General features: G+C 35.9%; 1 protein-coding gene across 3 annotated transcripts; it reads right to left on the bottom strand.

Moving 5' to 3' along the window:
- Positions 1–571: 571 nt before the first annotated feature.
- On the bottom strand, positions 572–13,557 carry LOC108680199 (prohormone-3-like). 3 transcript variants are annotated; one of them, XM_018168971.2, is made up of 8 exons: positions 13,211–13,557; positions 9,845–9,932; positions 7,380–7,446; positions 5,274–5,409; positions 4,309–4,434; positions 3,840–3,928; positions 3,426–3,482; positions 572–2,440 (listed from the first exon to the last, which is right to left on the bottom strand). In XM_018168971.2, the coding sequence occupies exons 2-8, from the start codon at positions 9,925–9,927 to the stop codon at positions 2,366–2,368; spliced, it is 633 nt and encodes a 210-aa protein (XP_018024460.1). In that variant the 5' UTR covers positions 9,928–9,932; positions 13,211–13,557; the 3' UTR covers positions 572–2,365. The 3 variants fall into 3 exon arrangements, with proteins under 3 accessions (XP_018024460.1, XP_018024461.1, XP_018024462.1); XM_018168972.2 differs by having other exon boundaries at positions 2,376–2,440; positions 3,360–3,482; XM_018168973.2 differs by having other exon boundaries at positions 2,382–2,440; positions 3,364–3,482.
- Positions 13,558–13,956: the final 399 nt, after the last annotated feature.

The following is a 13,956-nucleotide window of genomic DNA, read 5'->3' on the forward strand; positions in this document are numbered from 1 at the left end:
AAACGTCGAATTTAACGAGAATTTGCATGCTGTCGCTTTTATTTCTTTTATTTGGCCATTACACTGACTGCCTCTTATGAAATTTTATTTAAAAAAAAGGACGACGACTAGACTCGCATAGTAATGTAGACTCCAATTATTTTACCTCGTGTAATGTGAGGTACGAGCAGACAGGCTACGATGTTTTTACAGCCGACATTGCTAATAAAATTACGAAGTCTCACGTACATCTCGGTCAATACGTGCTCACTGCCCTAACAAAAGCTTCTGCTGGGTATCTGTACGAAGGTGCTCAGAAACTGTGGACAAGTGTTGGACAATCTAAGCACATCTTCCGTCGTCGTATAGTGTCAATAAAAAGCGGAAAAAGAAACCTCGACATTATTTTCGACATTTACTTCAGGCGTCAAGTTCCTGGTAAAATTGCAACATTTCCACATAATAGTTTCTGCTTAAACGTATTAACAGTGCATATGAATTATAGTAACGCTGTCAATATGCAATATATGAATGTGGCAAAAGTTATGTTTTAAGCAGGAAAACTTGTAGCTCGTTCTCATCATGTTCAAGTACATTTACTTCAGGCGTCAAGTTCCTGGTAAAATTGCAACATTTCCACATAATAGTTTCTGCTTAAACGTATCAACAGTGCATATGAATTATAGTAACGCTGTCAATATTCAATATATGAATGTGGCGAAAATTATGTTTTAAGCAGGAAAACTTGTAGCTCGTTCTCATCATGTTCAAGTACAATGGAAGTGAATTAATGAATGCCTCACAATACAATGCAAGGTTGCAAGCCGAAATTTTTTTCAATAAAATAGAAGGTTATTTTCGTTAATCCTTGATTAAGATAAGTTTTTTGTTATCTGTACTCATTTCATCATTTATTGTGCAGCTTATTTCACTACGCTCAAAGTGCGCACATTTGCCAATTGTTTCACAGATCATCAATGTTTTATCGTCAAGTCGCTTGCTCAACAAAACAACTATAACGACGTACAATCGAGAAAGTTTTTCAGCGGAATTACAACGAAGATATTGAGATGAACATCGAGTGCAGGCCACTGCCGACTTTTCTTTATTCATGAGTTGGTGGATATGCGGAGTAAACTTTTCATCTCATGCGATACATTTAATTAGAGTGCATAAAACATCTATTTAAATATGAATTAGCTGTAGAATGTTACGTTACGATAGACAAGTGAAGTACATTTCGATAATAATTCAGTACGAATTGTAAAAATTGGGGCCCAAGATAACGTTTTGTGTTGATGTTTGTTTATAAAGATAATTTATAAACTGTTGTTAGTGATATTGTTCAAACTGAATTTGATATACCTACGCCTTTACAGAGTATTATCACATGTAACAATGTGTCATAGAACAACGTGTCATATTTCCTGAACAAAAACTTCAATGCATCAAAAATGTATTTGTATCTGAGGAGGGTTTACTACAAGGCAGATCGACAATACTCAGGTAGCATTAAAGTAAACCAATAATAGCCTAATGTTCCTCTCAAGCCATAAACTCTGATAAATATCAACATTTGTCAACAATTGGATGCTAAAATTAGGCAAAATTACATTGAATGTGTCACATTTTTATAATTTGATTCTAACAAGTTATTCTTAACTTCTGGGAATGCTTTAGGAGAGCAAGAATTTCTAACACTCATGAAACAATGATTTTCAAGTGCTTGAAAACTTGGAAAATTACAACTAATTTAGTACCGACAACTGTCATCATAGAATTTATATTAAGTCTTGTTCTGTTGAAATGACATGATAGATCCAGGCTACACTAATTGTGAGTCTAACAATGATCTGTTAGAAAAAGTCAAGTAAAACGAATTATCTTGATTTTCCTATGGCTGAAAACACCGTGCCAATGTTAATCATCTGCCATTTATGGGTAACACATTAAGACTTATGATGATCAAATGTCCTTCCAAGAGAACTTTGGATAAATTCTGCCAGCATTTCATAAATTATGTCTATAATATTACCATATGTTATGCCTTGTCCTGCTTTTTTTCCTATTGTATTTATCGAGGGGAAATTTTCAAAATCAAAACAGATCACCATTTCAATTTCAATTGCAATTCTCTTTGTTGTCGTTTCAAAGTAACAAAAATTAATTTGCATCGTTTTTTGTCTCCTAATCCCTCATATTTAAGAAAATTTCAAATGCTCATTTGAAGAATCTTTCAATCCCATGAATCCCAAGCAGTAAACAGTGGTTTGAAATGACAGTGGTCTAGTTGTTACAGTTATATGTAAGCATTCACTTCACTATTCTGGTGATACTTCAAACTGCAACGAGACTTTCTACCGAAGTGGAGACGTGAAGAACGTTTTTATTTCCTGATGTATCCACGATATCGAGACGTCAGCCGCTTCTCTCCGCGCGTCAGTTCAGTCATCGGATGTACCTGGTGTATGACAATTTTTTGATAGTAATTTTCCTTATTTAGCTTATGCAAATATTTTTCCTACCGAAGTACTTTATGTGCGAGTTCAAACATACTTTTATTGTGGTCTTAATGCTTTCACTGAACAGAAGGTTGAATATGTGTACACTGTACAGTCAAAACATAATTGAATATGGAACCAAAAAGGTCTAAAATGCAATAAATGTCCTTAAAAATTATTTAATTTCTGGGATATGTGAGAATATATTCCAATTCTTTTACATTTTCGTTTGAAAAGCGTTTAATTTTCTGCTATAGATGTGAGTAAATGAGTCAATGAACTGCGATATGCTTTTGTTGCAGTTTATATTCGGCGCCAGCTCTTCAGAGTCGAAAAACAAAATGCAGGGTGAGAACCATTACCTTAAAAAGGTATGTAGAAATTTATAAAAAATTTAGTTCAGCTAAAGCTGCTGAGTAGGAAGTCAACAATTTAAAAAAGGAAAGTAGAAGCATTTCCTTTCAAGTTAACGTAGGCCAGAAAAAAAAATAACTGAGTTGAAGTTTGGGTAAAAATTAAAAGATTTACTTTACAACAGGTCGTTCGAAAAGATTAAAGCTAACAATAATACAAAAACTCATCATATCAACAAAGCGGTGAAATAGTCACGCAAGAATGTCTAACTTAGATTCATCAGATTTAAAATCACATGCTAAATTAACAAAAAATAAGGAAAAATGTAAATCATTTGACACACAACTTTGATGAAGTAGTAAAATAAAAATATTCACTGAATTCGACTAGAAATTACTAATAAATCTGAAATAATTCGAAATATCGTACGTAAAAATTTTAAATGGAAATGTAGAAGAACATGCCAGGACCACAAAATTCGTCTATTAAGAGCTGCTAAGAAAGGGAAACGTAAGCCTAACTCACACACAAGGAGAGCAGAAGAGCGTTAAGCAGAGCGCTGGTTTAGCGCGTGGGTGCGGCAGACTTTACCTGGTCTGACGAGACCCGACCCAGGCAAATGAGCGCGTCTTTATAATACGAGCACACCTGTAATGACACGTTAATTGTAAATAAGCTTTTCAATGATTTGGAATATGAAAAATAAATGTTACAGTTTGATTTTACGACGCAGAAATTTCGATTGGGAATTTATCAAGTAGGAATGAAATTCTTAAGAGTCAAAATTTATATGCAAAGGAATAATAAACAACAGACTTTAACCGAAAGGAGTTGAAACGATTCCCTAATTCGAATAGACTGAATTTAATACGGAAGATCGCCATAACACACATTTATTTAATCTAAAATTCGACTCGACAAACAATGCGTAATGTTTTTCTTAACATGATTCTTCTTTAAACATCAAACGTAAATTTGAATGTAAATTATATTCAGTAAATTGACCTGGCGAGGCGCCTTCCGGTGACGCCGGATGAGCTGGCAGCACAGGCCGCGTGCTCCGTCGCACTCGGCGCTGGTGTTACAGTCTTCGCCTGCGCGTGTGAGTTTCTTGTGAATTAATATCATATATATTGTTTTCTCACATCATTGAAGATACAAAAAGATAATCATTCAGCCAGTGTACAGTGTCCATCGGTATATAAATTTTTAAGCAAAAAATCGAATTTTGGCCTTGAATCAAAACTCCACTAAATTGATTACGTTGGTAGTTAGGTGGTTGTAGGAAGCAACGAGATGGTAGATTGAGTGCGTTTCATAAGATTTCATATATGTATATTGAAAATGATTAAAACTGAGTCGAACCACTCTACTTGCATGTGCAATAAGTTTTAAAACCAATTTGATAATTACGAGCTATGGAAGATAATATATTGCAAATAATATCCGGGTAGTATAGAAAGCTCGAGCAAACCATAGTTTTTCTTGGTGCCGAGGTCGGTGCAGACGCCGAGGTCGCACGAGAGACCTTCAGCGCACTCGACGTCAGAGACGCACTCGTCGTCAAGACGTTGAGATGACGTAGCCATGCAGGTGCCCGCTAATAGGTAGGATACAAAATAACAAATTAGCCGCCATTTCAAATAATAGTCTCTGTATTTTATGCCGTTTCTATTTATGTATTAGCCATAACTCTGATATTAGACGCTGGATAGCTGTGCATGTTTTAATTTAGAATGGTCTAATATCGATGGTGATCGAAGATCATCAGTACACGCAACGGAAAAATGCATTACCGAAAATTTTTTCTTCAGAATACCTATGCTAATGATCTCTAGATGAGATGTATTTACACGTACTTTAATTTTGCAGCAACATATAAAGCGTGACAGGAATTTTCGATCAAATCCTCCCATAATGGGAAATTAGGCTTGTATTCGTGCAATTGAGAACATTTTTTCATTGGTCGTGTGCTTTTTGTAACTAATAGGTGAAAACGAGCTCGATTATCCGTAATCATTTTTCGTACATCTTTCTGAGGTCAGTCCTCATTGCCTGCACCTCGTAGCCCCAGAACTCATAATTCGTAAATCCCTTCTTCAATTTAGACCATAATGTTATTCCCCGTTAATACTTGCGCTAAATTATTTTGTAAAGTACTTCCCGTGAATACTATCGTACCCCGTGATAGCATACCCACCTACACTAAGTTACTAGCTGTATTCCTTGACAGTTTGCAGGCGTTAATAATTGGCCAACTTTGTATGTTGGCCAACATTAATACAAAGTTAAATTAATAATTGGCCAACATTAGCAAGCGTATGTGCACTCACTGCGTCCGGTTATGGCCATGCAGATATGGTCATTGCAGCAGTGCAGTTTGCAGACATTAATACTTGCCCAACTTGTGCATACATTAGAAAACGTATGTGCACTCACTGCGTCCAGTTATGGCCATGCAGATGTGGTCATTGCAGCAGTGCTCGTTGGCCGAGCACCGTCGCCCCTCACAGGACGCGGCCTCTGCCTCCCCCAGCAACGCCTCCAGCAGCTCCTCGCGCGGAGACGACACGCGCTGCAGGGAGTGGTGAGTTAGATGCCAGCTGGGCCATGCTTTCAAAACTCGATAAGTGAACGTAAGTACTTATGCTCTATTTTCTTGTCAATGATTGGTGGATTTTGCACGACAGGCCGTCACTGATTGGCTGATGAACTTGCTATCTCTTAACTTTTTTTGAAAGTATAGGGCCAGGCCCTATACTTTCAAAAAAAGTTAAGCGATGGTAAGTTCATCAGCTAATCAGTGACGACCTTTCATGCAAAATCCACCAATCATTGACAAGAAAATGGAGCGTAAGTACTTACGTTGACTTGAGTCAGGACCCGTACGTATTTTTAAACTTCGCTCTTGTGCACTTAGCGGCCGATTTACACGTATAGTGGCCAAGTTGGTTTAGCTTGATAAGCCGTCAGTGATTGGAAGATGGAGTAACCAACTCTTTAACTATGTATGATAATTAGGTCCCAGAGTTGGTATACGAGATAACGTTAGACATCGCTTGTCCGTTATTATACGACTGACAACGACTGCGTGAGACCGCTTATCCGAAGGATAAAGAGTGTGATTTTAAAGCAGGTCAACAATCGATTGCTCAAAAAATATTAAGTTGTCCATCATCTGGAATAACGCCGATAAAGTATGACAAAAGTTGATGTATCGCTGCTTTAAGATGGGAATATTTTGACGGATGTTTAAATGTAACATCTAAATTTCCATCACAACTTCTCTCGTTGGTAACAGCCAACTTTCTTATTTTGTGTATAATTTGAATAAATACCGTGTATTTTCTACGTTAGGAAAACTAATTTACTTTCAAAGAGCTGAAATTATGCACATATCTGCTTAATGGGCACACTTGAAACGTTCTAGTTTACTTTCATGTCCTTATTGCAAACGTTTTCAAAGTAGCCCAGAAAAAAAAAACTCATACGAAATGATTTTTCGCCGATCCTAATTATGCACTATTCAAAATACGTGAAACTTGTTTTTAGTAATGCCAATCAAATAATATTACGTATTAATATTACGGCGTTAACGCATCAATATTCGTTAATCCATGAATTTATAGCTGACGTTTTCACACTGAACTGCATCAGAGCCGGGCCATAGGCTGCCGGCTGTCATCTATCTTGTGATCAAAGCTGATCCGCAACTGCTGTTTGTTATTTCTCTCTATCATTTCGACCCGGTATAAATTTATGACGCATCATCTACAATCAAATCGCTAGCAATTTCAACTATTTTTACTTGCGTGAATGTTTTCTTGTTTCTTTAGCATTTCCTTTAGTTCTAATTTCTGTATAGATGTAACATTTTGGGCAACACTTCCCTGTTGTTGTGATTTCTGAGCACGCCCTTATTGCGTGCCGAGAATTGGTATTTTATTGTCGTGAGCTCGCATGAAGAGGTAAAGTTTCTCAAATTATTTGAGAAGCTCACGCTCAAACCTCACTTATTTGGTCGCACAATCTTCAGTTGTGCTCGGTGCATAATACTTAAAATGATAAGGTGGAACCTATTTGGCAGACTATCTGGCTAATCACCACATCGTTTAAAATTTTATCACCTCATTTTTACAATGGAAGCGTAAGTGCACCAATATAATTTATGAAATAAGCCGTTATCTGTTGCAATGGACACTTTACTTTTGAATAAGTCGATATTATTTTATGACCTCCAATTAGTTTTACACAACGCTTTGTAAATTAAGTGTGCTTATATTTTCATAGGAGAGAGCTTAAATGTTGGCTCGTGGGTCTTGAAATAAGCCTATGTTATTTATACATAGTTTCTTCCCGCTTTATCTCTAAAACAGAAGGCGTTGATTATTTATTTGTCATTCCTTTCCTATATTTTTGCTCTGCCACAACAATTACATTCCACAAAATTGGCGGCTTAGTGTAACAATAGGAAACTAATTTCCTCAGTTCCGATGGTGAAAGGTTATGATCAGAAGTCAGAATTATTTTTGACCCTCGGCCGACCTGAGGGAAGGCGTTGCGGTAGGCGTTCGTGTTGCCCCAGACGCCGTATCCAGGCTCGGGACGGAACCTGAAAATTTGTTCCAATACATAAAAATCTCATGTTATATATAAATTAGAGATAATTTATTGTAGGTAGCTCATACGCACAAACTAAATTGCTAGCAAACTAACAAACGTACTAAAAATAAATATTTGGGATATATTGAATTAATTTCTCTCAAACAACAGTGTTCGGGAGGCAAGATTATTAAGTTTTTTGTTATTTTAGCGGACCTATCAATTTTGTATTTTTACTTTACTGTTCAACCACCAAAGAAATCTCGTGATCTTTAAAGAAGACGAATCTCCACAAATATCCAGCAGCTTCTGACATTTCTGATTGATCAAAAACCGCTGAAGCCTTTCAAGCTCGACGCTCACAGAATTTGGCAAGAAAAATCTACGACAATCCCTTCTTTCAATAGCTCTCGTTGAGATCAATGGGAGCTATTTCGTTAGTCGAGAATACTAGAGACTTGAACTTTTTGCGTCACTTGCAAGTATTCATAAATAACTACATATTTTTAGCCCAAAATACTTGAATAGTTCATGTGCTGCTCTAAACTAAAAACTTTACTATTTGGTCAAGCTGTCAAAGAAATAAAAATAAAACTCAGTACTCACTGCCGTGAGTGACAGAGAGCGCATTTTCTCGTTGACGAAAACGCGAAGTCACGGACGGACAGACGGACGGACGGACATGGCCAGCACAATAGTGCATTTTTTCCATAAATGAGAAAATGCGCTAAAAATTAACGTGAGTGAATTCCAGTAAAATTATAACTTCAATAACGGTCAACTAATTAATGCTTGTGTCCAATGGACGGAGCAATTCGACGAAAAAAATTCCCTCCTTACCTCGACATGAGAAATACTCCTATAATATATTTTTCTAATGAATTCCAGTAAAATTATAACTTCAATAACGGTCAATTAATTAATGCTTGTGTCCAATGGACGGAGCAATTCGACGAAAAAAATTCCCTCCTTACCTCGACATGAGAAATACTCCTATAATATATTTTTCTATAACAATAACATTGAATTAGCAGCTAGATTTTCACGAAGATAAGTTTTTCGGTCACTTGATATTTGAAACATGCAGTACAGCGGTGAATGCTTTAAATCCTATCAAATATTAATAGCCGGTAATTTCGCTTCAAAATACGTTATAAATTTCCAAACAATAGCCAGTAAACCTTTCTCCAGTATTTTCTATACAAATGACTTATTTGCATTCTTAGATGACTTATTTGCTATCACTATTATTCAGGGATATTTGTTATCACTATTATTCATGATTCACTAACATCCTGAATCATGTTACCACATGAAATGAAAAATGAAAATAGATTAAAATCATGTTACCACATGATTCAGTTCCGAAAATATTTTCCCGGAACCTAGAAGGCAATTATTGCCACTTTACAGGAAAGTAATTTCTCCATCGTCTTATTAACAGAAAATGTTCTCCATCAGAAAGCAGAAGTGCACAAAAAGAATTCATGCAATGACGTACCGTGAAGATCTTGTCATGCCGGCACCACGGATGAGTTACGCGAAAAAAAAAATCAAGGAAAAATTCGTCGAAAATATAGAAGATCAACTGCCGTTGTAAATTCCTTGTTTTCGGAGAGCTCGTGTGGAGATTACAATGAAACTATAAACATGGTCATTAGACAGTGGCTGGCTGAATGACTGCTCGTTCCAGTTTACCTTTCTCTATTATAATGAGCCTGAAAATTAGGAATTCTAAAGCGAAGTCAGGTTTATTAAGATGTAATACAAGGTCGATCACTCCCACATTTATCATTAATACAATTCGGATTCGAGTAAAAATTGACATGCTAACCGTCCGAGTTTTGCGATTCATGACTTCTGCTCAATTTTAGTCTTTCTACATCCGACACATGCCCCTGATCGTTTACCGACATCAAAGGTTGCCTTCTGTCAATATAGTGACCTGTGATCACTGGCTGTATGACTGCTAATAGTACGTGTGAAAAAGCTCTGAAGTAGAAGAGGAAGTTTAAACATGGCTTTAGTTTTATGAAATGGAAAAGAATACTCAAAAACTTCGTAAATAACATCAATCAATTTCTGATGATTGTCTACTTCAGAAAGATTTGCTCGCAATGCATCTTTGTGGAACTTCAACCTAGCTTTTTTGAACTATATTGCACAATGATAAAATAATGATATCAAGAATTCTTTGTAAACATAACTAGTTTCGAGCCAAAATGAAATAGCGACAATTAAACCAAACGTAAGCCGGCTCTTTACGAGTAACTAACACGATAATTCCGAGAAAAAATCAATCACCCAAAATAGATTCATATTTAATACTGCTATCTTTCATTGCCGGCTATAATTTATCACTAAACATCATGTTTGAGATGTTACTAATCACTTGATAGTTTGTATACCTGCTGGTGATGTAACCGAATCCCCAGACGCTTGGCAGGGCAAGCCCCAGCACGGCCAGGAGGAGAAGGCCTGATCGCATCATCTCCTCTGTGAAAATGAAAATAAATTTTGTTTGAATTAATCTACCAATAATTTTTGAAATTTAATTAATAATTAGGCGGAAAAATCTCTATCAGTAAAGCCTGTAGTTTACACGGTAAAAATGCCAGTCGCCGAGTCTTGCCGGAAGAATTCAACATATTCAGAATAAAAAAAAAATATTTACATGTAAATATGAGTTTTCTCATTGCTATGTACTATGAAATGATATTTATGCGTTATGGTTATTTTTCTAAAAAGCGCACGTTTCAAGCGCCACATTTTTTCGGTTAAGTAAAAAACTCTTTTCTTATTGGAAGTAAATCTTAAGAAATCTACCAAATGTTTCTGCAATCATTTTTGAATGGAAATTATGTTATTAGGAAATCTTGAGAAACATTTTCTTTGGAACTCGAAGCAGAATTTAAGAAATTGGACTAGGGAATGTTTGCTCAGGGTGCAATTTTATGTCAAGCTGCAAAAACTCTTTCGTCGAAATTCACACTCTTAAATTATTCCGCACATTTACATTAATTTAAAAGATTGCCCTCTGAATATATTCCAGAATTTGGCGTAGTGTTGTTGCTACATGCTTGTAGATCTTTACTTAACGGTTAGTTGCCATGGAGCGTTGTTCACGTGCTATTTGTAGGTGTGTAGATGAGTTTTTAATTGGGATACAGCTGCGTTAAGACAATGTATATTCAACTGTTTTGCATATTAGAAGAAACTGATAATTTTCGACTTGTCAAAGAATTTTATATTGTGTACTAACAATCGGATTCACAGCTTCAGCATGACCAAAATACGATCTTGACACATCACAAAAATTCGCTTAAAAGAATTCACACTCCAGGACCGGTTTACTCTATATAAAGTTTACGATCTTCTGCAACAAGCCATTCTATGATACTTTTAGGGACTGCTTTTAAATATAATAATTTCATCGATAGTTCGGTTACGTGTTTTGTCATTTTGTTTTTGAGTGAACTCTTACGTCACCTCGTGTAGACCCGCCCTGTACCTTGTCATTGCTAAGTGATCCACCACAGAGGTTAGTACTTGCATTGTTTATCATGTGTTAATCTTCAGTCTTGATATAGTCGTGGCCTTTCTGGTGATATTGAATATTATTCTGGTTAATTTATTTATTTGTGTGCTTTATTCATTCGTTAGTGTTGTGATGATTCAAGTCCTTAATGTGTATTTATTCGTGCTGTTCAGCGGGGCTCCGAACCTAGGAAATGACTAGGAATTAATAGGCAAGGGCTCGAAAGACACACGGTTTATAGTTTTCGTAATTTGTTTTCTTGTATTTATCGTTCATTTATTATTATAGTTCTTTATTTTGTCATTTTTTATTCATCCTTTATTTGCGATCACTGGCCAAATGTTGGGGTCAAAGACCTATTTATTGATTAATTCCCAACAATACTAAACGAATTAAGTCAAAGTACTACACTGATATATTACATACGGATTTGCATTTCCATTCATTTATGATGTAGATTATTTCACAATTACTGCCTCAAGATTTTCAGCAAGCTTAAAAATATTGCTCGAGATCAAAGCAAGGGGCCTAAGAGATTTGAAATAAATCACGGGTGTAATTTAACGGATTCCATTACGGATGCTGACGAATGCATGTGATTTTTTTTCGAGCTTCGCGAGGAGTTATGCGTTTGTTGCGGATAACATTTGAATGATGTGATTTAAAAAAAAGCACTTACATAAAATGCTTCCGAATGAACTTCCCCGATACAAATCTAATTAGGTTGCCAAAAAAGATACAATTTGAATAACATAAATAAATAATTATATTACACCGCGGAAATTTATTTTGAAAAATAATGACCTCCATCAATATATATTTCATCCACAGTTGTATTACAACTTTTTCGGGAGCCGCCACAGTAGATTGCAACGCGAATAATAGTTCTGGTAAGTCGCAGCAAAAGCGTGGCCAGCACTTTACCGGCAATTATTTTCCAGCAGGCCATGAATGGGGCATATTTTGGGCAAAAAGCAATTGCCGTAAAACTCGTCCCATTCCGAACCAGCAACGGTTCCATGGAATGACCTCTCAAAATAAGGGTCTGATGAGACTACTTTTTTCCCATTCATGACTTCTTCAGCCATTCACGACTTGAGTCATTCATATATGCTATCTGAGAGCAATCTATGCTATATACTGAGAAATGGTCTGAATTAAATAGCGAATATTGGACACCTAAGTACATTTTTATTATGCTTGCATTATGTAGATCAATAACATTCGCTTTCAAATGTATTATTGTTCTAATATTTCGTAAAGACGATCAATTTGTTAGTTCGATGAAGTGGTTTCATATAATTTTTTTAATATTTGAAAAAAATTCAATTCAATTTAGCGTCCTCGCTAAATAATTCACGAAAGTAATGAATGTTTTTCTTGAGTTAGCCCCATCGTTTCACTTCATCGCGGGAGGTTAATGAAGCAATTCCAGGGAAAATTGCAACCTTGATCGACTTCGAAATTACAAAACTTCAATCCAGAGTTTGCATTTATCTTGCAGCACAATGTAGCTTGCCTCTATAACAGTAGGAGACATATTATTTCGTGTATTTAACATAATATGTATTATATATTTATGTTATAATATATTTTCCTTATTAAAAGCATTGTTTTATTCTATCTCGTATTTTTTTCTTACTACCCTATGTAAAGGGATTTTATTATATCGTATGTACGCACAATCTTACTTCATTTAAAGATTTTTACGCACTTTAAATATGTCATGTGTGTGATTGAAAAATTCTGATTGTATGTGTACAGATATATTCATACTAAATGAATATATGTCATCACGTGAATGCAAAATTAATTACAACTTCTTTTTCCTACTTTAAACATTAACGGTCAATGATGTACAAAGTGAAAGCAAGAAGCAAAATGTACAAATTTAAATGTACGCTAATCACTAAAATAGAGTCGGGACTTTGGGAAAATTAAAAATGCTTACATGTTTGTCTTCGGAAAACCAACGATGATTTGTTACATAAAAATTAAATATTTTAGATCATCACAATGACATATATTATATTTCTATTTTACATGCTTTCATTACCACAAACAGAAGTTGAAATTTGTCACGTAATACACTTTCGAGTTTAGTTTTGAAGATTACTCCGAAGAATTGTGCTAAAATACATTCCTGAAACAATTTAAATGAACAAACGATTTATTGCAAGAATTATTCAATATTTTGTTGCAGTATTATTCAATATTTAATTCATTATTTACTCACCTGGAATATTGCGCCTTGGCAGTTGACTCCCAGGAAATTTTTTGAATCGGTAAGAATGTAACTACTTGTTTATTTCCGTAATAGAATAATCTCTTGAAATAGATTTATCTTCAGTGACTGCTTTGAGACAGTGATTGTTTTCAGGAAATACTATACGTGCAACGCTTGAGATACAATAATATTTAAATATCCAACGTTCGTAAATTTGTGCAAATCTTTCTTCAGTTTGACTTTGATGGAATCCTCTAAAATATCCTAACTTTGTAACCTTTTAAACCGCTGAAGACTGAGGTAATCTTCGCAATGAAATCCGTAGGCGCGGCAGCGGCACAGGTAGTCGCGGCGGTGGCTGGAGGCCAAGTGACGCGGCGGCAGGAGGGCGGCCGGGGCACGGCAGGCGAGCCGGCCACGCCCAGACCAGCGCCTACGCATACCCGTCGCCCTGCTTTGTCTTGCGCCTATGTGCCCTGACGCTGGGCTGGGTGTGCAATTCCAAGCTTTTATTAAAATTAAAGAGATTAATGTTGCGCTGGAAGCATTATGTGTCGTGTTAAAAGAATTTATGTTGAAGTTTAAGCTGGGGAAACATTTTCAGTCGCAAATTAGTCAAATTACGAAGATAATCCGTGCTGAAAAAACAAGAGGCGTTAAACTACAACGATTGACGTCATGGCTGCAGCATTAACGGCGTTTTTGCGTTAATAATTTAACAGCACGAGTCACACGTCTAAAATGATTTTGTTATT

This window comes from Hyalella azteca, unplaced genomic scaffold, assembly GCF_000764305.2.
Source record: "Hyalella azteca isolate HAZT.00-mixed unplaced genomic scaffold, Hazt_2.0.2 contig14278, whole genome shotgun sequence".
Classification (NCBI taxonomy): Eukaryota; Metazoa; Arthropoda; class Malacostraca; order Amphipoda; family Hyalellidae; genus Hyalella; species Hyalella azteca.